The 23,162-nt window shown below is 57.9% G+C and overlaps 2 protein-coding genes and 1 non-coding gene across 6 annotated transcripts; all 3 read left to right on the forward strand.

Moving 5' to 3' along the window:
* Nucleotides 1-759: 759 nt before the first annotated feature.
* RPL13 (ribosomal protein L13) lies at nt 760-3,028 on the forward strand. Its single transcript, XM_065925212.1, has 6 exons — nt 760-876; nt 1,052-1,172; nt 1,279-1,420; nt 1,621-1,794; nt 2,269-2,325; nt 2,845-3,028. Exons 2-6 carry the CDS (start codon nt 1,069-1,071, stop codon nt 3,001-3,003), a joined length of 636 nt encoding a protein of 211 aa, XP_065781284.1. The 5' UTR covers nt 760-876; nt 1,052-1,068; the 3' UTR covers nt 3,004-3,028.
* Nucleotides 1,482-1,563, forward strand: LOC136162250 (small nucleolar RNA MBII-202). Its single transcript, XR_010662059.1, has one exon. It is a non-coding gene; the product is annotated as a small nucleolar RNA MBII-202 (small nucleolar RNA).
* A 7,820-nt stretch (nt 3,029-10,848) lies between the features above and the next one.
* On the forward strand, nt 10,849-22,947 carry CPNE7 (copine 7). 4 transcript variants are annotated; one of them, XM_065925213.1, is made up of 15 exons: nt 10,849-11,066; nt 12,980-13,162; nt 14,647-14,721; nt 14,923-14,997; nt 15,399-15,482; nt 15,925-16,014; nt 16,229-16,327; nt 16,588-16,674; nt 17,066-17,125; nt 17,709-17,842; nt 18,201-18,255; nt 18,662-18,713; nt 18,779-18,912; nt 21,728-21,964; nt 22,476-22,947. In XM_065925213.1, the coding sequence occupies exons 1-15, from the start codon at nt 10,893-10,895 to the stop codon at nt 22,584-22,586; spliced, it is 1,650 nt and encodes a 549-aa protein (XP_065781285.1). In that variant the 5' UTR covers nt 10,849-10,892; the 3' UTR covers nt 22,587-22,947. The 4 variants fall into 4 exon arrangements, with proteins under 4 accessions (XP_065781285.1, XP_065781286.1, XP_065781288.1 ...); XM_065925216.1 differs by lacking the exon at nt 10,849-11,066 and adding an exon at nt 11,450-11,459; XM_065925215.1 differs by lacking the exon at nt 10,849-11,066 and adding an exon at nt 11,997-12,078.
* Nucleotides 22,948-23,162: the final 215 nt, after the last annotated feature.

Raw genomic sequence — 23,162 nt, forward strand, 5'->3', positions numbered from 1 at the left:
TGTTTTGTCTACCTTACCGAAATTTCCTCACTGAGCCCCAACCTGATTTTTCTAGTACCCAAAGGTGTCTCAAGAGGGCACAAAGCTATCAGCATCAATATCAGCTACCTGTTTACTCAGTGCAGGATACAGACCTCCGAATTGCTCATTTGCGTCATGAAATTCTTAAAACGGTGATCAAGTTTCGCGAGAGGAATCTTGGCGACTGGCGTGAGGGTAGGAAAGGAAGGCGGTGCCTGGGGGCAAAGGCTCACAGATGGCAGATGTGTTGGCTTCGTCCCAGGCTGACCCGTGAACAGGAGGCGCCAGGGTCCAGGAGGCGGACGTTTGCCTGGCTACTTGGTGTTTTAACGACGCTCACCTGCGTGGAAGGCAGTGTGCACAGCGGCGCGCCGGCCACCCGCGACCGGCCACGGTTCCTAGTTCCACACTCTCTGCGGGCTACTCGCCACCAGCGGCCCGACCACAGACCTCGGCGCGCCCAGGCTCCGGGCGACACGTTCGGGGCGCTCTGGAAGCCCGCTCCTAAGTGCGCGCTCCGCCCATAAGGAGGGTGAGCGGGCTCCACGCGGCGGCCGGCATTACAGCTTGGGACGCGGAGGGCGAGGCCTCCCGTGGCGCACTAGCAGGCTGGCAGGTCAGAGATTCGCCAGAGCCAGACAACCGCTGTTCCCGCAACAGGAACCACAACAACGCCTGCAACGCAGAGCCATACCAGCCCGCGCCGCGAGGGCTGCCGGGAAGGCAAGACGTCACTCTGTGGCCCTGGCTCTGATTGGTCACAACGCTCTGACGCTTCTGATTGGCCGGGCTCACCACCATCCCAGAGTGCTGTGGGGCACTTCCTCCTTTCCCGGCCGTGAGCCCTCGGAGGAGGTGAGTATTTGGGAGCTCGGGGCCATCGCTGTTATCCGACCCCATCTGGCTCCATCCGCCGTCCCCGGTGTCCACCTGTCGCCAGCGGCGTCGGGCCTTGGCCCGTGCTCTGTGCCCACGCCGACGGGACACTGCCCCCGGACCTGACTCGCTCCGTGTCTTACCCGCTCCCCAGGCCTTTCGGCCGCAGCCATGGCGCCCAGCCGGAATGGCATGATCCTGAAGCCCCACTTCCACAAGGACTGGCAGCGGCGCGTGGCCACGTGGTTCAACCAGCCGGCTCGCAAGATCCGTAGGTGTGCGACCGGGAGCGAGCGCGGCCCTTCCTCCCGTCCCGTTCTCCGCGCGCCCGGCCTGCTGCGGGAGGGCGGACAGTGACCCCCGCTCGGCTTCTCTCCGCAGACGCAAGGCCCGGCAGGCCAAGGCGCGCCGCATAGCCCCGCGCCCCGCGTCCGGTCCTCTCCGGCCGGTGGTGAGATGCCCGACGGTCAGGTACCACACGAAGGTTCGCGCCGGCAGGGGCTTCAGCCTGGAGGAGCTTAGGGTGAGTGTCGCCAGCCCGTGTCCTGAGCCCCACTGGTTGTTCTAAGTGGCACACAGCCAAGTGATGACATTCTCCGGAATCGCTGCACTGCTATGATGAAAGTGCATTTGAACCCTTTTCCATCTGACGGCTGGGCCTTCCTTGTGTAGGGGGTGGGGGCCAGGGAGTTCTCGGGGCTTAAGCTGTTTCTGTCGGGGCAGGTGGCCGGCATCCACAAGAAGGTGGCCCGGACCATTGGGATCTCGGTGGACCCGAGGCGGCGGAACAAGTGCACGGAGTCCCTGCAGGCCAACGTGCAGCGACTCAAGGAGTACCGCTCCAAGCTTATCCTGTTCCCCAGGAAGCCCTCGGCCCCCAAGAAGGGAGACAGCTCTGTGAGTACCTGACTCCCACAGCGCCCAGCGGGGTGAGGGTGTGGAGGTCTCGCTGTGGGTCTAGCTGGGCTGCAAGGACAAAGTACCTGTCTGCAGCTTCCTATCTAAAGCAGGGTTGCCATGCAAAGTAGTAGAGAAAAGATACATAATGTGGGAGAAAACCTCTGAGGAGCATCAAACTAACTGCCTGAAATGCCAGGATTCACTAAGGGCAGGACTTGGAGTCAGCTTTGTTAAAATTGAAAGTGTACTGCATGTTAGTAGTGTTTGTATGAGATCAGCAGTGCCCATTTACATTTGTTGCTGGCAGTCATTCTCCCTGCATCCTTGGTTCACGCGTGGGTGACTCATCTGACCGTACCTGCCTTTACTTGATGGGGCAGGAATCCACAGGCACTCAAACAGTGGTGACAAGTTTGGGGCTCCTTGGGAGATGAGCTAAAGTCACCTGACTCCCTTCTCGTTGACAAACAGGCTGAAGAGCTCAAACTGGCCACTCAGCTGACTGGACCTGTTATGCCCATACGGAACGTAAGTGGGCATGTTGGGAGAAGGATGGATCTGGGGTCGGGTTGGAGGGATTCTGTGTGGCAGCTGGGGTCCATGTTGAGTTTGTGAAAGACCTTCCCTCTGCCGTGAGGAGAGTCAGTTGCATCCAAACAGAGGGGCTCCTTGAGGAAAGCTTTGTCGCCCTCACTTGTTACCCTTTCTGTAGGGTCCTTTCCACTCCTTGATGTCTGTGGGAAGCCCAGGCTGGAGGCAGCTCTCCATGCGTGTTTGGTGATCCTGTAGCCTGACCAGCAATTGACAAGGCCCTTGAGGCTCCTGAGAGTGGGAGGTGGGGTGGGCCTGAACCCCTACACCCACTTTGTATCCAAGCCCCGCCCACCCTTCACATGATTTGGGCACTAGGTTCTGAGTTGGGGGTTACTTTCAACAAAGGAGGTACTTTCCTAATCTTTTGGTGGCCTCCAGTCAGCTTTACTCTGGTGGGTGGATTCCTCTCCAAGGCCTCTCAGTTTGCTGACAGTTTGCTGGGCTCCCTTCTAGGTCTATAAGAAGGAGAAAGCCAGAGTCATCACAGAGGAGGAGAAGAACTTTAAGGCATTTGCTAGTCTCCGCATGGCCCGCGCCAACGCCCGGCTCTTTGGCATCCGGGCAAAAAGGGCCAAGGAAGCCGCAGAACAGGATGTTGAAAAGAAAAAATAAAGTGCTGTTGGCAACTTATGATAAACCTGCAGTGTCCATGTGACCTTCGTTGTGTAAGGAGCCAGGGCCTGGGGGGACCTCGAGGGGGACCTGAGGTGTGTCTGACCTTTGTCACAACAGAGTTGTGAGGAAAGCGCTTTGGTACCTGGGAGGCTTGTGCTTAGTGAGTGTTCTTGTCCGGACCCTCCAGCCCAGGAGATGCTGTGTATTCCCATTACTATTAAAATACTATTTTCACATCTAAAGCTGACACTGATTGAACGTGTACACTCAGTGTATTGGAAATTCACGATCTGTCAAGGATCAACTAGTGTGGAGGCCTGGGGGTTGAAGCCTCATGATCCATCCATGAAAGAGGGCTCATGGGGCGCTGCCTCTGGATGACCCAAGCCACTGGTTCCGTTTGCTTTGTGTTTGGGATCCTGGTGAGAAGTTGGGATGCTCCCCCAGGTCAGGTGACTGCCTTCCTCTTGGAGCCCTGGCTACAGTGCTCAGAGTGGAGGGCACAGAAGCCTCCAGGTGTGCAGGGCCAGGGGCTGCTGTGGTTAGTGTCCACTTGGGCAGAACTGTGGGTTTCAGGGATGGATAACCATAGTGGCTGCACTGGTAACATCACCTGTACCTGTAAGGGGTGCTCCGGTGATTATAAATTGTAGGAGGCTAGCATTGGTTTGGTGGTGGTTATAAAGGTTACTTTGTTCTGTGTTTCTTCCTTGATTATTTTAAGTTACAGGCTATTTCAAAAGATTTGAAATTTATTCTAATTTCCAGTTGAGATTACTTAGCCTTTTTTTTTTTTTAGTACCCCTTTAAGTTAGTCGTTCAGTCGTGTCCAATTCGTTGTAACCCCATAGGCTATAGCCCACCAGGCTCCTCTATCCATGGGATTCTCCAGGTAAGAATACTGGGATGGGTAGCCATTCCCTTCTCCAAGAGATCTTCCTCATCTAGGGTCTCCTTCTTTGCAGGTGGACTCTTTACTGCCTGAGACACCTATGCAAAAGAGCTGACATTCCTCCTTTATCTAGGTCTCACATAGGTGGTTGCACTTAATATTTTTCTTGTGTGCTTTCAGGTTTCAGGGTATTACAGGGGGAAAATAAGGTGTTTGTTTCATAAAAGATCCATATGTGAGGAGAATCAGTGAGAAACTATGACCTCCCTTCTCCAATCTCCACCTCAATCCACAGTGGTTCGTGCCCAGTTCTAGGAATTTACCAATGTCAATATTCTTTTTTGCTTCCTCAGCTGCTTAGAACCAGATCAGAGGACAAGGAGTGAGCTGACACAGGGCCAGCCTGGCATTGATCATCCTGGGGACTGTAGAAGCTGATGACAAGCAGGTGCTGGGTGGAGAAGTTAGAAAGTGACAATGCAGGGAGTTTTCAGGATGGAGAAAAGGAACTCAGGTGTTGGGCACCCACTGTGTCCTAGGAACACAGCAGTAACCAAAGCAGTTTTAGCTCCACAAAGTCTTAACACAAAACTTGGTGGAGTTTTCTTTCTGTAGGTCCTTTGGCTGGTTCACCAGTGTGTGGGCACATGTCAGCCTTGGGTTGCAGTGGTGACTGGCCAGTCACCAGGCTACAGGAGGGCTGGTGAAGGGCCTGCTGCAGACCTTTAGGGGAGGGCTGGCCTTCCAGATTCTTTGGGCCCACCCTCCTGGGAAAGGCTCAGGGCTTTCTTGGCTGCCTGTGGGGCAGTGGGAAGCCGTGTTAGACCTTGGTCCTGCCACCCTCCAGCTCTGGTGCTTTAGTTGGGCTCTCCTCCTTTTTAAGCCCTAGTTGCAAGCGTATGAAACACACTGCATGGTTAGTTACTGCCTCTTGGAAAATTTCACCAGGAAGGATGGTGCTTCCTGGGGAGGAGGAGGCAAAACTGGGTCACTGTTGAAAGGGACTGAGGGCAGAGGGTCTGAGCACTATCCAGGAGGCTTCACCAAGAATATCTTCAAAGCCCTCACGTGAGTCGTGTACAAAACCAGGTCTTCGTCACCTGGAAGTGCCCAACCATTGGACACTGCTGCTGTCTGTCTCCCTGGCTCAAGCTGCCCTCATCATTGCGTGGACTGGAAGCACAAGGGTATCCCCCTCCTGACCTAGCCACTGGTTCACCGTCGTGTGTCTGTCCTGTCCTTTAAGTGTGCTGTTCTGTCTCTTAAGTGTGGGCTGGACCCAGCAGCTTGCTTCTTAAGCAAAGTAGCATGCTGAGATTGGGTTTAAAGGTGCAGAGATCTCACTCACCCAGTGAAGCAGGTCACCATCCTGGAAGCAACAGTATCAGTATCAGGTGGCCGGGACTCCTGGTCAGGGGAGCCGAGAAGCAGGGCAGCTCGTCCTGGACAGTGTCATGTGTTCCAGCTGGCCCTGGGCAGGTTCACAGGGGCTGCAAGGACCGAGCTAACGCGGAGCGGCTCAGATGGCCCAGCCAACCACAAGCTCTCCATGCCCTATGGTCAAGGGAGGTGAGAGAACTGGGTTCTGGGTAGGGAGTGGGGTACGGGTAGAGTCCCACTGCTGTGTGACCTCACAAAGGCCACCCCCCTCTCAGCCTTGGCAGTGACACTGAATGTTCAGACCAGCTGTTTGCAGAGTGGGCAGCAGACCCCTGGGGGGAAGGGTGGGGGCTGGGGGCTGATTGTGGGAAGGTACCAAAATGACGGACATGTCTTTGGAGGAGGGTTGAGAAAATAATGGGAGGGGGAGTTTCTACCCCCCCCAACCCAGTCCCCCCAGTGCTGCCTCTGGTGGAATGCCTGTGTCTCAGCACTCTTCAGTTGTGACTGCATGTATGCTTGTGTCTTACTCTGTCTCTGATGTGAGCATGTGTGTGGTCGGTGTGTGGGACAAAACATGTTTGCCATGTGTGATAATGTGCACATGTGTGTATATATGTGTGGCATGCTCTGCTCTTCTGGGACAGCAGTTCTCTGGGCTCACCTGTCTCATTTTTAAAAGTGAAAGACTTCCCTGTGGTCCAGTGGCTAAGACTCCATGCTCCCAATGCAAGGGGCTTGGGGTCCATCCCTGGTTAGGAGACTGCCACATGCTGCAACTACAGATCCCATGTGCGACAGGTAAGACTTGGTGCAGCCATTAATAAGTAAGAGAATGCTGCAGAGTCAAAGCGATGGTTTTTCCAGTAGTCATGTATGGATGTGGGAGTTGGACCATAAAGAAGGTTGAGCGCCAAAGAATTGATGCTTTTGAACTGGTGCTGGAGAAGTCTTGAGAGTCCCTTGGACTGCAAGGAGATCCAACTAGTCAATTTCCTTTAGGAAATCTATCCTGAATATTCATTGGGAGGACTGATGCTGAAGCTCCAATACTTTGGCCACCTAATTCGAAGAGCTGACCCTGATGCTGGGAAAGCTTGAAGGCAGGAGAAGGGAAACGACAGAGGACAAGACGGTTGGATGGCATCACCAAGACAACGGACATGAGTGAGCAAGCTCCAGGAGATGGTGAAGGACAGGGAAGCCTGTCATGCTTCAGTCCGTGGGGTGGTAAATAGTCAGACATGACTGAGCAACTGAACAACAAGAGAAATACCAAATCCTGTAGGAAAACAGTCCAGTTCTGACAGCAGGGATTCTGAGATAAAGTGACCTTTCTAGGTTAGTCAAAGAAGCACCCAGCCCATGGGTGTAAGCTTGTGAAAGCATTGTTAGCCCCACCACCTCCCGTTCTTGCAAATTTGACAGTTTCAGCGTGCCTTCCAGAGCCTCCAGAACAGGCCCACTGGGCCCTGGGGAGAACAAGGTGGAGGGTGTGGTGATGGCCTCGCCTGAGCAATGCGTCACTTGCACACAGCCTGGACATAGCTCTGCTCCCCTCCCAAGGGGCTGGGTTTTGCTCGAGGCAACCTATCTGATGCTGAGGGGGTGAATTCCCAGAAGCTCAGAGCTGGTGCTGGGGGTGAAGCTTGTTCAGCTAGGCTTCAAAGGGTAAGTAAGAGCTGGCTGGTGGTGGGGAGCCAGTGCAAGCAGGGGGCTCTGTGGCTTGAGAAGCAAGTTGTCTAAAACAAGGATGCTTTATTGTTGCTCCAAAAATTGGTGATGTGGAAGCATTTAAAGAGATAAAGATTGTTATTGTTCAGTTGCTAAGTCGTGTCCAACTCTGCGACCCTCTGAACTGCAGCACACCAGGCTTCCCAGTCCTTCACTATCTCCTGGAGTTTGCACAAACTCATGTCCATTGACTTGGTGATGCTATCCAACCATCTTGTCCTCTGTCGCCCCCTTCTGCTGCTCTCAATTTTTCCTAGCATAGTGTCTTCCAATGAGTCAGCTCTTTGCATCAGGTGGCCAAAGTATTAGAGCTTCAGCTTCAGCATGGGGTTAGTTAAATACATGAGGAAGGGTCGCTTCTACCCCGCTGGCCCCCTCAGATGCCCCCTCTGAGCACCCAGGGTGGATGGGTAGGGAGATGCATGCGGCAGGCCGTTTCCTAAAGGACCAGATGGTGAGCATTTCAGGCTTTCCAGGCCACAGAGTATCCCTCTGCTCTTTCAGGGTGAAGCCGGCTTCAGACCGTCCGTGAACACACAGGATGGCCATGCTCCAGTAAAACTCTAGTTGCAACTCAGTGGCTTCCAGACTTGCCCCAGGGGTAGCAGTGCCCCAGCCCCCTGCTGTCGGCCTCAGCTTTAGAGTGTCCCTTCAGGCTGCCAGAACAGAAACACCATAGACTGCGGACAGGGGGTGGGTGGGGGTGGGGGGGGAGCAGGGGGCTTATAAACACCAGATACTGAGTTCTCACAGCTCTGGAAGCTGACTCCAAGATCAATCAAGGTGCCAGCAGATATGGTATCTTGTTCACACATGGCAGAGGGGTGAGGGAGTGCTCTAGGGTCCCAGTTACAAAGGCAGTGGGGCTCCACACATGTGACCTAAGCACCTCCCACAACCCACCTAATGCCACCACATTGGGGGTCAGGATTTCAACATAGAAGTTTTGGGGCAGCACAGTCGATGGCATGAAAGACGGCGTTATGATGTAAAGAAAAGCAGTTACTAAAAAACCACACAGGAACATTTATTGAATACCTCTTTGAACATTTACTGAGTACCTACTGTGTGCCAGGCACAGTGCTAGGCCCAGGAACTCAGCTGTCATGTGGGGCAGAGAATCCCCATGCCTGCAGTCTGAGGAGCCACATGCAGGAAGGCCCTAAGGGTGGGAAGCAGCTTGTAAGAACTAATACAAACAGATTTGCGGGGAAAAAAAGCTGGAGGGATAAACATCAAAGTGTTAACAGTGTTTCTGCCTGGGTGCTAGAATTTCCTTTTTTTTTTTTAATTGCTTATCTACATTTTTTAACTTTTCAACAAGGAACATGTGTTGTTATTTCCTGTACAGCAGTAACAACAGAATATATGAAGGTGGGGATCTCACTTCCTGTGTCTGGCAGCCTGAGCTCTCGCCCCCCCACCTTCCGGGCCCTCCCCTGTCCCTGAGGCCTTTGTGGACTGCTGGGAGAGGAGGGGCAGGTGGATCCTGCAGCCCAGCAGCCTCTCTTGAGCTCTGGAGAATCTCTCCACTAGTGCTGCATGGAGCTGCCCTGCCAGCCTCCTCTCCAGGTCAGCTCCGGAGCTGAGCCCAGGGTCACCCTGCAAGGCAGGGAGGAGCCTGTTGCTGTGAGGCTGTGGTGGAGATCCCAGTTGTTTATTGCTGTCATTTTCGACTCTTGCAACCCCATGGACTGTAGCCCACCAGGCTTTTCTGTCCATGGGATTTTTCAGGCAAGAATACTGGAGTGGGTTGCATTTCCTTCTCCAGGAGATCTTCCCAACTTAGGGATTGAACCCATGTCTCCTGCTTGGTAGGTGGATTCTTTAGCATTGAGCCACCGGGGAAGCGGAGACCCCAGTGGGTCCATTAAAATCTCTGGACCTCAGAGACTTGAATCCCCAAACTCTGAATTCTCTTTTCTCGCTCCCCCAGGGGTGGAAATACAAAGTTACTGTGGTGCTGTGTCTGATGGTTAAGAGTTGAACTGTGGGTGTAAGCTCTATTCTATTGGTGGGCTAGGCAGCCCCTCCTCATCTGTGAAACGGGGCTGCAGTGGGTCAGTTGCTACCACATCACAGTTAGCATGAACACATGCATTGGAAAGACCTGTCCTCGGGGCTGGCAGGGGCGAGGTCCCAATGAAGTTCCCAAGGCTGACCCTGAGCCTCTGGGCATGCCAGTGTGGAGCTGGGTGCCCATCTGAGCCTCCACCCTTCTGGGGTTTTGCATTCTTAATCCCATAAAACTCAGAGAGGCCAGAAACCTTGGCCAGGGTGCAAGTGAAACCGGGGCCTCTGCAAGCCAGTGAGCCCCCATGATTCCAAGAGCACAGCTGATAGGCAACAAACATGGACTCTGGGAAGCCAGGACAGGAAAGATACAGGAGATGGAAGGCCCAGAGTGGCTCCAGGCCAGTAACTGTCTACAGAGAGAAGCCGGCCCTCCCAACGGCGGGTTTCTGAAACTGTTGGGACCTGGGCCAGCTTCTAGAAGTGGGGACATGGAGGCTTGAGGCAGCAGAAAGAGGCACCAGATTGGCCTGCAAAGAATTCCCCTTTCTTGCAAATTGGGCACAAGGTCTTTGCCTTGCAGGAACCCCTGGGGTGTGAGCCTGTATCCCACTGCCAAGGATGCTGTCCTCTGCATCGCACCTGTGGAAAACCCTCCTCTGAGCCGGGGGTGCAACCTTCCACTTTCCACCTCTACCTGGGCAGCATCTTTGTCCTGTTGTTGGTGGGGCTTCCGACCCCAGGATCTTTTGGAGTCCTGGTGACACAACAGCCCAGTGTGCCCAAGACCTGGTTTCTGTTCCCCTGGCCCTTGGGTCCCCTTTCACCTTAAACCCTCTTCCTGTCTCCCACCATGGCTTTTGGCTAGGTCTGTGCCCTATTTTTAGGCAGAAACTGGCAAAGAAAATGGACTGGGAGGTGGCTTCTGCCTCCACCAAACACCTCCTCTTCCGCACAGCTTCGCTGAAAGCACAGGGTGGTCCAAGGTGGGGTGAAACTCAGGACGACAGGGGCCCCTCCCAAGGAGCCCAGGCCTGTTCTGATTCGAATGCAGCAGGCAGATGTGGAAGGACCCCAGACCCTGACCCTCAGTGTAGACACCCCCAGGACAGCAGGGGTTGTACTGGCTCCTGGACAACAGGCTCTGGGAAGGCAGACCCGTTGTTCCTGCGTCAAGTCCCAACCTCAAGGCGCCGGGCGCACAGGGGGCGCCCAGCACATGATTGCTGACTGAAGTGAAGCCTCATTAAATGCAGCAAGGCCTGGGGGTGGGGTCTGAGGGATGGGGGAAGGTGTGGATTTGGTGTTAAACTGGGCCTCTACTGGGCACTGGCTTCCCAGGGGGGCAGCCTGCAGGGACCTGGGGCTCATGCTCAGGCCAGCAGAGAGCCTCCTGACCTGACCAGGTCTCCAAGCAGGGGGCCCCGTGGGGTTCTGGTTATCCTGGGAGGGCCCACCCGTTTTGGACCTCAAACCTCTCGCCCTGGGGATTTGAACCCGTCGAAACCCCGGCATCCTCGAAGGGGGATGGGGCCGGAGGGGGATGGGGACGAAGGGCGGGCTAAGGCCACCGCTCAGCGCCCACTCCTCCCCCCAGGCTCCAGTGCCCCTCTCTGCCCGGCCCCGCCTAGGCCCCACCCCTCCACTGCCCCCTCCTCTGTCCCACCCTCTCTGACACCCCCTCCTGCAGTTCCCGTGCCGTGGCTGCTGCGGGAGCCACGTGTGCCCGCGCCGGGCTGGTGTGCGGGGAGAGAAGCGCGGCCACGCCTGGCCAGGCCATCATTTCCCCGTGCGGCCGCGGCGCCGACTGGCGGACAGCCGCCCCTCGGTGGGCCCAACCAGGTCCCGGAGCGCGGGAGCCGGGAGCATGAGCGCGGGCTCGGAGCGCCGGGCGGCGGCGGCCCCCGGGGTGGTGCCGGCGCCCTGCGCCTCGAAGGTGGAGCTGCGGCTGAGCTGCCGGCACCTGCTGGACCGCGACCCGCTCACCAAGTCCGACCCGAGCGTGGTGCTGCTGCTGCAATCGCAAGGCCAGTGGGTGCAGGTAGGGGCGCGGGCAGGCCGGGGGTAGGGGCCTGGAGCTGCGGACGCGGAAGCCGAGATGGATGTGTGAGCCTAGTGGGATGCAGAGCAGGGTCACGGTGGGGTTACTTGGTCCAGAGATGGGTGCCCTGGAGCTGTGGGGTTGAAGTGAGGGGCTGGGTTGGAGGCGGAGCCCCGAGAGGGGCTCCAGGTAGAGGGAGGCAGCCCTGGAGTGGAGGGTGCGACTCCGGGTCCGGGTAGGGGCTCCGGGGCCAAAGTGAAACGCCCAGGCTTGAGGGTGCCGCAGCGGCTCTCCTGGGGGGCGCAGAGGGGACTGGGGGACACAGGGCTTGGACCGAGGTCACGGGTCCACCTCGGGCCCGCGGGGCAGCCGGGAGCACCAGTCCTCCGCCGGGTACGCATTCGCAGGGCGGAGACAGCGCACCGAGGGTCCCACAGGAGGCTAGCCGGGCGCTCCCGGAGCCAGGACTCCATCTCCGAGACCGGGACGCCCCGCCCGGAGGGCTCCCAGGCTGGCACCTGGCTCTCGAGTTCGGGAAGAGGCGAGCCGGTACCGAGCGGCCGCGGGGTGGCCTGGCGAGCGCGGCGCGTGGGGCCGGGGTCTGGGCAGCAGCGGACGGTTCGCAAGCCTCGCGGACCTGGCTCTGGGCGCGTCCCGTCTCTCGGCGACGCGGGCTTCCCTCCGGTCCCGGGAGCGGCCGGGGCGCCTGCGCGGGGGCGGGCTCTTCACCCCAGACCTGCGCTCCCGGAGGGCGGGCCGCGGGACTGCTCAGACCGCTCTGCGCCCCACGAAGCGCTTTTTCCGCCACCATCTCACTTGAGACGCGTGGCCTCACCTCGAAAGGGCAAGAAGTCGGGGGCGAATAGGTGAAGTCGGGCATTGAGCCCCCGGAGAGCTGGGGGGGCCGGAACTCGAACCCGAGTTCTCCCCAGCCTCCAGCGCTCCCCCTGCGACGGGTCTCTCCGCGCACGCGCGTCCCTGGCCTCGGTGGCCGCATACAGCTCGGGCGGAGGTAGGGAGGATGTTAGGGGCACGTCTGAGGTACAGCCGCTGAGGGTCGCATAGTCCTAGAGATGAGCTGCGCCAGCTCCCTGGACCGCACTGCTCCCTGGCTATGACCTTGTGCTGTTTTTTGTCATCTCTGGATCACCAGCCTCCTGGCCTGAGAAACCCGTCATCGACTTCGGGGGCAAAGGATCTGCTGGAGGGGCCCAAGCCCCCATTAGCCGTCATTGCTTGGCCTCAGCGCTCCGTGGGGGCATATGTCCCTTGGGAAAGCACATAAACACCCTCATCTTGGGTGTGGGAGTTTGTGCGACTGTGGAGCAGCGCACAGAAACCTACCTCCCCAGCCCAGATTGCACTTTGATGTGTTGGGGCCCAAGTTGGAGGAGAGAGCTGAACCAAGGGATTATTTCTGCAATCCCTGCCCCCCCCCCAACTCTGGAGTCTCCCCTGCCTGCCCACCTGGGTGCTGGAAAAATATTTCTGCTTTAAGGTTTGCCCAGCCAGGTTCCAGTCCAGCTCTGTCCCTGACTTGGGGTGCCCTTGGACACCCCTTCCCTTCTCTGAGCCTGCTTCCCCATCTGTGGTGTGGGGATGGAGGAGGCTGTGGGGGCACGAGACAAGAAGCTGTGGCCTGTGACGGCTAGAGAACTGCGCCTTTATCTCACGGAGGGAGGTGCCCAGGGTTCTGGGGAATGACCCCCCAGGGGATAACCAGAAGCCTCGAAGCAGCAGATGGGTCTTGCCACAGCACAACCTGAATGCAAGTCCTCCAGGACCACCCAAGGGCAGGTGGGTGGGACAGGGGACTCTGTAGGCTACAGCAGAGGTACAGGGTCTCCGGGCAGCACCCCGGTAGAATCTTGTCCCCCTCCTCCAGGGCTCTGCTCACCCAGGGCCGCTTGCAGGTGGGCAGAACCGAGGTGGTCCGGAGCAGCCTGCACCCGGTCTTCTCCAAGGTCTTCACGCTTGACTACTACTTCGAGGAGGTGCAGAAGCTGCGCTTTGAGGTCTACGACACCCATGGGCCCAGCAGCCTGAGCTGCCAAGAGGATGACTTCCTGGGGGGCATGGAATGCACTTTGGGGCAGGTGGGTGCCCCATCCCCATGTTCTCAGAGGAGAAGGGCAGCATGGGCACCTCAGCAGGTGCAGTGGTGGTCTGGGGACAGCAAGATTATGCACCAACTGTGTACCAGGTGTTCTGCCTGACTCCTAGCTCCTTCTAAAAAAATGTCTTTTAGTTAATTTAAAAAATGTAATTTGGAACTGGGTAATATAGTCATATGGATCTAAATTCAGAAAGTATAACAGGCACACTCTGGGTGTCTCCTTCCTGCCCTGCCCCCAGGTTCATTACATCCTTCTGGAGAGAGGTAGTCTTATCAGAGCAAAGGGACATATAGTTTTTTCTATATATATACACTTTTTAAAAAAATATTTATTTATTTGACTGTGCTGGGGCTTAGTTGAGGCATGTGGGATCTTTGTTCCCTGACCAGGGATTGAACCCAGGCCCCCTGTACTGGGAGCATGGAGTCTCAGCCACTGGACTATAAGGGAAGTCCCTATATATACACTTTTAAAAGCACAAATGACATACACTGCTCTGCAGCTTACTTCTTCACTTCCACGACATAAGGGAGCCCTTCCCGTGCCTGTCTCCATGGCAGTGACTGGTCTAAGGGACCCTGCATCCTCCAGTGAAGTCATTCCCATTAGCTCTATGATTGTCAGTGAAACAAAAGGTCTTGCCTCCAGCCAAACTGATCAGCGCAGGCTCTGGGCAGAACACTCCATGTGTCACACATTCGATTCTCATGAGTACTCTGAGGGCTTTTTTTTTTTTTTTTCTGAGGGCTTTTTAATGAGGTATAATTTACATACAGTAATATGTGTAGACCTCTAGGGTTGGAATTGATGGGCTTAGACAGTTGTACACACCTGACTACCACCCAGATCACATAGCACATCTTTGTCATCCAGCATGCCCCCCTGCTCCTCTCAACCCCCTCCCCCTATAGTTTTGTCTGTTCTAGAACATTGTGTCCGTGAATCACACAGTATGTTCTCATTTGTTTCCGACTTATTTTCCCCAACATGAAGGCCATGTGACTAATCTCCATTGCTGCCTTGAGCCTCTGTCAGATAAGAGGACTGAGATTTCAGCAGGGTCCACCCAGTGCTGGCCTCCCACTTCCCTCACATGCAGGGACACACAAGCACGGACCTCCATGTGCAAGCATGTGTGCACCTATGGGTGCAGATTCATGGACACATGTATGGACATGTATGTCTGGATATACACGTAAACTCTGGATTATGGGAAGGCCACCCAGTGCCACCAGGTCTGCAGGGCCAGCCAAAGGTTTGGACCCTGGCTTCAAATCCCAGTGGTGGCCCTCGAGTAAGTCCTCGACCTCTGCCTGAATCTCCACTTCCTCACCTGGGTGGTAGGTTTAGGGAGCCAGGCCACCAAGGGTGATTGGGGGCATTGGGAAGGAGACTGGGAGACCTCGGGTGGGGTTAGAGTCCTCGGAGCAGGTGCGGACCCTTCCTGACCCTCTAACTTCCAGATAGTGGCCCAGAAGAAGGTGACCCGGGCACTGCTGCTGAAGTTCGGCAGGAACGCGGGCAAGTCCACCATCACGGTGAGGCCCCGCCTTCCACCGGCCCCTCCCCTTCAGGCCCCGCCCCTTCATCACTGAGGCTGTGGGGGGACGAGGCCCAGGATGCCCGGTGTCTAGGCACCTCCCATAGACTGGGAGACTGGGCGGCAGGGCGGAGAACGGTTGGAGTGGGCCAGCTGAAGACCCTCCAGGGGTCAGGACCTTCTTGCCCCCTCCACCCAGGTGATAGCCGAGGACATTTCCGGGAACAACGGCTACGTGGAGCTCTCCTTCAGGGCCAGGAAACTGGACGACAAGGTGTGGGGTGCTCCCCTGGAGCCCAGCTCTCCCTCCTGTCAGGGAGTGTCCACGAGGAGACAGCTGGCCGCGGAGTGGAACGCACTCGGAGCCAGGGCGGCTGTGCTGCTGTCAGGGTCCTGTTGTGTCACTGCCCTCAGTTCATCCTCACAGCTTCCTGTGACAACTCTCAGGGGCTCGGGGAGGAGGGGGGGGTCCCAGGGCAGACAGTGGGGGAATTGGTGGGAGCCAGGCTCTGGGCTGGAAGTGCTGGGGAGCCAGGGTGCTGGGGAGCTAGGGAAGCTCGAGTGGGGGGGGGGGGTGGAGATGCCCTCAAGGAGGGCTGGGCCCTCACACCCGGAGAGTGGCAGAGCCTGGCCCCCAACCCGCCTTGCCAAGCTCATCCTTTGCTCCTCTGGCAGGACCTCTTCAGCAAGTCAGACCCCTTCCTGGAGTTATACCGAATCAATGATGATCAGAGTGAGCAACTGGTGTACAGGACGGAGGTGCGGGGTCCCCGCCCAGCACCCGGGGGTAGCATGAAAGCCCAGAGGAGGCTGCCCCTGACCCTCCCGGCACCTCCCTGCCCGCTGTGGCTGTAGGGGTCTTGATCCCCAACACCTCCATCCCCCTTTGAACAGGGAGCAGCCAGGCGCGGGTGGACCTTGTGTCCTAGGGTCAAGGATCTGCATTTGTTGTGACTACCTGCCCATGAAACAAGATCCCAGTGACAGCAGTGGGAAAGCGTTTCCTTTTGAGATAAATTAATTTGAGTAAAAAAAAAAAGGCTATGTAAGGAAAGGAGTCCAGGTGGTCCCGGAATGTGGAGGAAGCTACAAAGGGGGTTCTGGATGGAACGAGGTTCGGAGATGCAGCTCTGGGCTCACAGGGTCCTGCCTGGAGCCTGAGGCCGGGCCCCCTGAGCCGCCCGCCCCTCCCGGCCCACAGGTGGTGAAGAACGACCTGAGCCCTACCTGGCAGCCTTTCAAGGTGTCTCTGAACAGCCTGTGCAGCTGTGAGGAGTCGCGGCCTCTCAAGGTGGGTGGGGCTTTGCGCCGGGAGGGTGGGAGTGTGGCTGGGAAGGGGCGGGACCAGCCCCGCCAGACCACGCCCCCTCGGAGTTGAGATGTGCGGGGTGGGCGGGGGTACTGGAGAGGCGTGGTGGGGAGGGGGCGGCCTGCCTGCAGGGCCTTGGAGACGCCCAGGCCTGGGACCCCAGAAGGGCAGACGGGCTGAGTCCCGGGCTCCCCAGGGCCTCGTTTGGGATTACGACTCCCGCGGAAAGCACGACTTCATCGGAGAATTCTCCACCACCTTCGAGGAGATGCAGAAAGCCTTCGGGGAGGACCAGGTGAGCCGGCCTGTCCCCCAGAATGCTCTGGGGCGCTGGCCCTGGGCTGAGTTCCCCCAAAATGCTTGTGATGGCTTTAGAGAGGCTAATGACAGAGCATGACAGCCACGCCCACTAGGTGGTCAGAGTAGGGATCACCGACCTGTGTTGGACAGACTGACGCAGATGGGCAGGGCTTCAAGGCCTCTCCGGCCCCTTAGGGTGGGGTGTTGGGCGCTGGCACTCTGGGGTGGGGGCCTCTGCCTGTCCCTGTCCCCCAGGCCCAGTGGGACTGTGTGAACTCCAAGTATAAGCAGAAGAAGCGCAATTACAAGAATTCTGGGGTGGTCATCCTGGCAGACCTGAAGGTGAGCCTCAGCCCAGGCTGCAGACCCTCCCCCACCCACCCACGGTATGAGGTTGGGGGGCAGTCCTGCTTCCACCTGAGCTCTGCGGAAGAGCAAGCTCGGCAGTGGCAGGCCACTCCCTGGAATCTCCCCCACTGTCAGATGGACTCAAGGGCTCTTGTGCCCCCAGTGCATGGAGGTGGGTTAGGAAATGGAGGGGAGGGGGAGACAAGAGAATAAGTGGTGGGGGGAGATGGGCATGCAGACAGCCTGAGGGCCCGAGAGGCAGGGATTGAGGCTGCTAGGCTCCTGCCTGCCCCAAGCTGCCCTGGGGGAGGGCAGGTCCCAGCAGCCCCAGAATCCCTGCCCTGAAGGCCCAGCCTCAGTCTCCCTGGGGTGGGGACCCTGAAAGCTCTACAGGGTGTACTCATTCCTGGACTACGTCATGGGCGGCTGCCAGATCCACTTCACGGTGAGTCTGCTCTCTCCACACCGCCTGTGGGCTGCATCCCAGAGGATGGGGGGAGGGGGGGGTCGGCACCTGGCCCCACTCAGCCCCTTTGACCCCCGGGGTGGATGTGTGCAGAAAAGGCCCTTCTGCAGGGCCTGCAGACCTCTTCCTTGTGACCCCTCCGAGCTTCTTCAAGTGACAGCCAGAAAGGCCTGAGGGTAGTAACTGGGCAGGAGGACACACAGGGACCCAGTCTCAGAGCCTGCTCCTCCCAGGCCCTGCCCAGCCCCTCCCCCCACCCTTGACTGCAGGAGGAGGTGCTGAGGGTCCACTGTGACTGCTCTGGCTCCTTGGGGTCCCTGGCTGGTGTTGCCGCAGAGGTGCTGGCTGCGCCTGGGGACCCAGAAGCTTTGGGGTTGGCCTGTCCCTTCTGTGATCCGGCCAGCACAGCGTCAGACCCTTGGGCTTACATTCCTGGGGTTTTCTCACATCCCTGGGCAAGCGGCTTCCCCAGGCCTGGGTGTCCGTAGCTGTCAGATGGGGTGCAGCTGCCACCCAGGCCAGGAAGGAAGGCTTCAGGCTCATGATGCCGTGGCCTCTGCAGGTGGCCATTGACTTCACGGCCTCCAACGGGGACCCCAGGAACAGCTGCTCCCTGCACTACATCAACCCCTTCCAGCCCAACGAGTACCTGCAGGCCCTGGTGGCCGTGGGAGAGATCTGCCAGGACTATGACAGGTGTGCCAGCCTCCTGGGCTCTGCAGGGGTCATAGGTCAGCACCCCAGGGCCTGAGAGGGAGATGGGGCCGCCCCCCATGGGGGTCCGAGTTCTTCTCGCAGACACAGAGCAGTAAACTGAGGCCATGAAGGGGCAGGGCTCTCGAGGCCTAGGGAGTGATGGGGCCAAGGTCCCTGCATCCAGTCAACACTGCCCCTGCCTGCCTGTGAGCCTGGTGGCCTCCTCACAGCTCTGGGCCTTAGTTTCTCCCGTGTGGTTCGGGGCACCTGGTCTCCTGGCTCTGTTGGTGTCTCCCCAAAGCCCCCGTTCCCTCAGTGAGGTCGGGGGCCCTGGGTGATGAGGCGGCCTCTCTTCCAGCGACAAGAGGCTCTCTGCTTTGGGCTTTGGAGCCCGGATCCCTCCCAAATACGAGGTAGGACAATGGCCGGGTCCCAGGACCCCAGGGGAAGCAGTGCCATGTGACAGGCGGTGGGGCAGGGAGTGGGGACCTGTCTTTGACCTCCCAACACTAGTGTTCTCAGTCAGCCCTGTGGCCCTGTGAGGAGAAGGGGGACATTTGCCTGGAATTTTCTGCTTAGAAAGGGTGTCTGACTGACTTAAGCAGAAAGTTTGGGGGTTGGGGAATTATTGGCTAATACATCTCAGAAGCTCCAGGTCCCGCTGGATCCAGGGCTGGCCTTCTGCCCTCTGTCCCCAGTGACCCCCTTCCACAAAGGATGTGTCACATGGTGGCCCCGGGGGCTCCAAACCTACCTCTCTCAGTAGTTGGGGTGTGGGGTGCTAGGAGGTGGACCCGCTGACCAGTCCCTTCTGCCCAGGTGTCCCATGACTTTGCCATCAATTTCAACCCCGAGGACGATGAGTGCGAAGGTAGGAGCGTGAATGGCCCAGGGTGGGGGTGCGCTGGGGCTGTGCTCACACCCCTCCGCCCACAGGGATCCAGGGTGTGGTGGAGGCCTACCAGAACTGCCTGCCCAGGGTCCAGCTCTACGGCCCCACCAACGTGGCGCCCATCATCTCCAAGGTGGCCCGCACAGCCGCGGCCGAGGAGCACACGCGTGAGGCCTCTGTAGGTGCCTAGTGCCAGGGCGGGTGTGTGAGGAAGGGCTTTGGGCCGCTGGGGAGGAGGGAGGGGTCAGGTCGGGCGGGGCCGGTGGGCGGGGCCGGGAGGTGGGTAGGGGGAGGCCGGGGGAGGGAAGAGGGGCCGGAAGCAGGAGCCCCGGGGGTCTGGACCAGTGAGGTCGGGCTTGGACACGCCTCCAGGGCCCCAGAGGCAGTGAGTTGAGCGCTGCTCTCTGCCCGGGAGATTCTCGCCCTGGAGGCTGATCTGCTGTCTGTGGTTGTTGTACATGTACTGTTTGCATGGTCTTTCTTTTTTTTTTTGGCTGCACTGTGTTAGCTTGTGGGAATTTAGTTCCCCGACCAGGGATTGAACCCAGGCCCGGGGAAATGAAAGTGCCCAGTCCTGGTTGACTGGACTGCCAGGGAAATCCCTCTGTTCTTAATTCACACAAGTGGTGAGACGCTAAAGGCTGCCTCCTACATTAGGGTTCTGTAGACCTGCCTGAGGCACGATGACTCTGTTGCCTTCTTTTAACCTTTTATTCTGGAAAAAAAAAAAAAAAGAAAAAAAGAATAGTCAACTTCATGGAAGAATAACGCAACACCTTTGGCTCATCCTTTCCCTGGACTCACTGGTCAGCGACTTCTTGCCCTGTTGCCTCTTCCTACTTCTCTTCCTCCCCTGCCCCCATCTACACACTGGTCCTGTCTTCTCTCTGAATTGCTTGACAGCAGGCTGCTGGCCTCCTGAACCCCACCCTCCCCCCAAGTTCTTGGTGTTGATCTGCTCACAAGATCCTGTACAGTACTGCTTTGCAGTCTCACATCGAAGGCGACCCCCTCCTCTTGTCTCACCCCAGCCTCCATCTGTCCCCATGTGTCCTTGCTCCTCACTGTCCCAGGACCTGTCCTTCCCGTGTTCTGGTCTCCTGATCTGTTTTTTTTTCCTTTTTTTGGCTGTGTCCCTCAGCATGTGGGATCTTAGTTCCCTGACCAGGGATTGAACCTGCGGTGAAAGTCCACCACACCACCAGGGAAGTTCCCTGGGTGGGACTGGGCTGTTGTTCTCAGCCTTGCTCCATCCTTGGGACTTGCCATCGCCCAGTCCCTGGTGGTCCCTGGTGGTCCCTGGTCCCACGCCCTAAGTGGGAGTGGCTCTCCCAGACACACAGCCCCCAAAGGCAGGGTCACAGTGTCGCCTCTCACCCTTTCTTTCCTCAGATCCAGGCGTTCTCTTCTACAGTCACTGCACAAGTATCAATTTCAGGTGGCTTAATTTAGATCCAATACTTTAGTCTATAAAATATGCTCCAATTGCATTAATTGCCAAAAAAATAATAATTTTATCACAATATTATTTCTGGTGTAGAATCCAGCCTGGAGTTAAGGATTACATTCAACTTTCATGTTCTTGTATTGTTTTGAAGCAAGTTTTAGACACAAAATTTCATCTGTAAATGTCAGTATAAACCTCTGAAAGAGGTACAGTAGGGTCCCATTGTCACACCTAAAGACAGCGTCAGTTCCTGAGTATTAAGTGTCCAGCTGTCTCATCCACACCATGGTGGATTTTCCAGGAGGCACAGGGTTAAGATAAGGGGGCTGGGCCTGACAGTGGGTGTGGCCATCCTGCTGGGGACCCCTGCCTTCTCCTACAGGGGTCCTCTTGCCACCCCCTCGTTAAAGAGATCAGCGTGTGCATACAGTAGGGTCCCCTGCTGGAGTCTGCTGACCATGCCCTTGTGGTGGCCTTCATGTCCCATCTGACTCCTCTGGGAGGGGTTAAACTCTGGGGGCCTCAGGTCTGCCTCTGTCCTTGCTGGGGCTCAGACCCTTCATCTTAGCTGCGTGAGGTGGATGTGGGTGGAGGCTGGGCGGCATCTGGAACCCCCTTCCCTGAGCCTCCTCTTGAACTTTGCCCTCATCTGTCTTCCTGTCCCATGGAGAAGCCCTGTCCCTTCTGGCTGATGCCTCCCGGGGCCCCGACTGCAGTGGTCCCCGGGTTCAGGTGACACTTCCATTGCAGGCGGTGATGGTGTGCTGTTTGCACTGCTGGCAGACGCAGGGCTGTGAGGTCTCAGTGGGTGCTGCCCCTCCTCTGGGGGTGGGAGGAGGGTGTGTGGGGCTCAGGGCTGGGCCAGGCACTGTGGGAATCCACCAGCCCTGGACAGGAGACTAGCCATCCCCCTGGTCTGGGGGCTCAGAGGGGGTCCCTGGGAGAGGGTGCCCACTTGGCTAGAGCTGGGCGGGCTGGTGGATAGTCTGGCCGGCCTTCCAGCGCTGGACCTCCAGAGTGATTTTTGCAGCTCTTCTGTGTTTTCTCTCGACCAGATTTTTAGTAATGATTGCTGAGTGGTTTTGTTTTTTTCACACTGAAAATGGACCTTTATTTGAAACAAGCCCCAGTCTGTCATGTGCAGACACACTGGGCACCGGGCCAGGCTGGACCAGAGTGTGTTGTTTGAAATTTCAGTGTCTCTTTGGGGTGTGGGAGCCCCTCCCCACCCAGGGCTGATGATCCCTTCTCCTCTGGCCTCAGACCTGGGTCAACCCCGGGTCCCCTAGCCTCAATGTCCCCACCTGTAGGGTGTGGTCATATCCACCTCCAGGTTAGAGGGAGCACGTGGTCACAGCTCACTGTGATTCCGTGTGTGTGTGTGTACACCTGTGTGCAAGTGATACGCTTCTGCGAATACATTTTTAGAAAAGCCTGGCAACTGTGGTTACCCCCAGGCGGTCTGGATGGTGGACTTGGGGTTCAACTGGGGGAGATGCAGTGGCCCTGCAGGGTCCCCGCGGCCCCTCCTCCCCTGTGCCCCCAGCAATACTACATTCTGCTGATCCTGACGGACGGCGTGGTGACCGACATGGCGGACACACGTGAGGCCATCGTGCGCGCCTCCCACCTGCCCATGTCCATCATCATTGTTGGGGTGGGCAACGCAGACTTCACCGACATGCAGGTGCTAGACGGTGACGATGGTGTCCTGCGCTCCCCACGCGGCGAGCCCGCCCTCCGCGACATCGTGCAGTTCGTGCCCTTTCGGGAGCTCAAGAGCGTGAGTGCCCGGCGGGTCCCTCGGCAGCATTGTGGGGGCGACAGGCACTGAGCCCCTGCCCCATCCTGAGCAGTTTCAGCCCCTAGAAACCTTTGCACTATGAGAAGCATCACACAGACGCCCCAGAGGGCAGGGTGCCCCTCAGGCAACCACCTCTCTGGCTTTCAAGCCTCTGCGATGCAGTAGGAACTGTGGGTCACATGGACACACACTTGCAGCTTCATGGGAGGACCTGGGCATCCGAGGGGCCTCAGCCACTCTGCCCCGTGCCCAGGGCGGGGTCACACCCACCCAGAGGGCCATCTGTGCCCCCGCAGTGTCAGCAGGGGTGGACTGTCCAGCCACCGCAGTCTCAACCTTAACACAGGCTCACCTACCTGCCCACTTGGTGAATTCCTGGTTGTGGTGCCTGGAGCCGGGGGCTCTAGGGAAGGGGGTTGGGTGTGCGTAGGTGGGAAAGGGGGACTAGGGGACGGGAAGCTGGCTGGAGGCATGTTGTCCCCACACCCAGGCGTCCCCCGCGGCATTGGCCAAGAGTGTGCTGGCCGAGGTGCCCAGGCAGCTGGTGGAATACTACAGCCACAAGGAGCTGCCTCCGAGAGACCTCGGTGCCCACGCCTGAGAAGCCAGCTTGGGCTCTGTTCTCTGAGGACCCACGGGGTGGCCAGGATTGTGTCCACCGTCTGCCTCCAGCATCCTCCACCCGACTCCCCAGGGGCCTCCCATCTTGCAGCCCAGGCCCACCCTCAGCTCCTGTGACCCTGCTGCCTGGTGGATCAGCCCCCAGGCTGAAGGGTGAAGAGGTCCCAGGGGCACACCTAACCCTACCCCAGCCTGGTGGGTGGGGAGGGGGCTGGGGGACAGCTCCTTTGCTTCTGATCTTCACTGGGGAGAGTGAGCAGTCAGTGCCCTGTCTCTGAGAAAACCCTGGTCCCCCAGACACCTGTCCCTGCAGCCAGATTCCTCCTGGTCCCAGCTGCATCTGCCCTTGTCTCTCTGTCTGTGGGGTCTGCGGGGGTGGGGGAGGGGACTTAGGCAGAATAAAGTGTCTTATCCTTGCAGCGGCTTTGTGCCTTCATTGCCCCCCCCAGCAAAGGACTCTACCCCACTGGAGGGGTGGGGCGTTGTGTTTCTGTGCCCTGAAGCCTCACACTAGAGTAGGGAGCTCCTCGGCAGGTTCCCCAGGTCCTTCCTGGAC

The sequence above is a fragment of the Muntiacus reevesi genome, chromosome 2 (assembly GCF_963930625.1).
Source record: "Muntiacus reevesi chromosome 2, mMunRee1.1, whole genome shotgun sequence".
Taxonomy (NCBI): Eukaryota; Metazoa; Chordata; class Mammalia; order Artiodactyla; family Cervidae; genus Muntiacus; species Muntiacus reevesi.

What these genes read in the sequence shown, in the direction of transcription:
- RPL13 (XM_065925212.1), top strand. Translation starts at nt 1,069, where the DNA reads ATGGCGCCCAGCCGGAATGGCATGATCCTGAAGCCCCACTTCCACAAG. An exon ending in CCGGCTCGCAAGATCCGTAG is followed by an intron (nt 1,173 to 1,278) that starts GTGTGCGACCGG and finishes TTCTCTCCGCAG; the next exon opens with ACGCAAGGCCCGGCAGGCCA. An exon ending in CCAAGAAGGGAGACAGCTCT is followed by an intron (nt 1,795 to 2,268) that starts GTGAGTACCTGA and finishes GTTGACAAACAG; the next exon opens with GCTGAAGAGCTCAAACTGGC.
- CPNE7 (XM_065925213.1), top strand. Translation starts at nt 10,893, where the DNA reads ATGAGCGCGGGCTCGGAGCGCCGGGCGGCGGCGGCCCCCGGGGTGGTG. An exon ending in CGCAAGGCCAGTGGGTGCAG is followed by an intron (nt 11,067 to 12,979) that starts GTAGGGGCGCGG and finishes GGCCGCTTGCAG; the next exon opens with GTGGGCAGAACCGAGGTGGT. An exon ending in AGCACACGCGTGAGGCCTCT is followed by an intron (nt 18,913 to 21,727) that starts GTAGGTGCCTAG and finishes CTGTGCCCCCAG; the next exon opens with CAATACTACATTCTGCTGAT.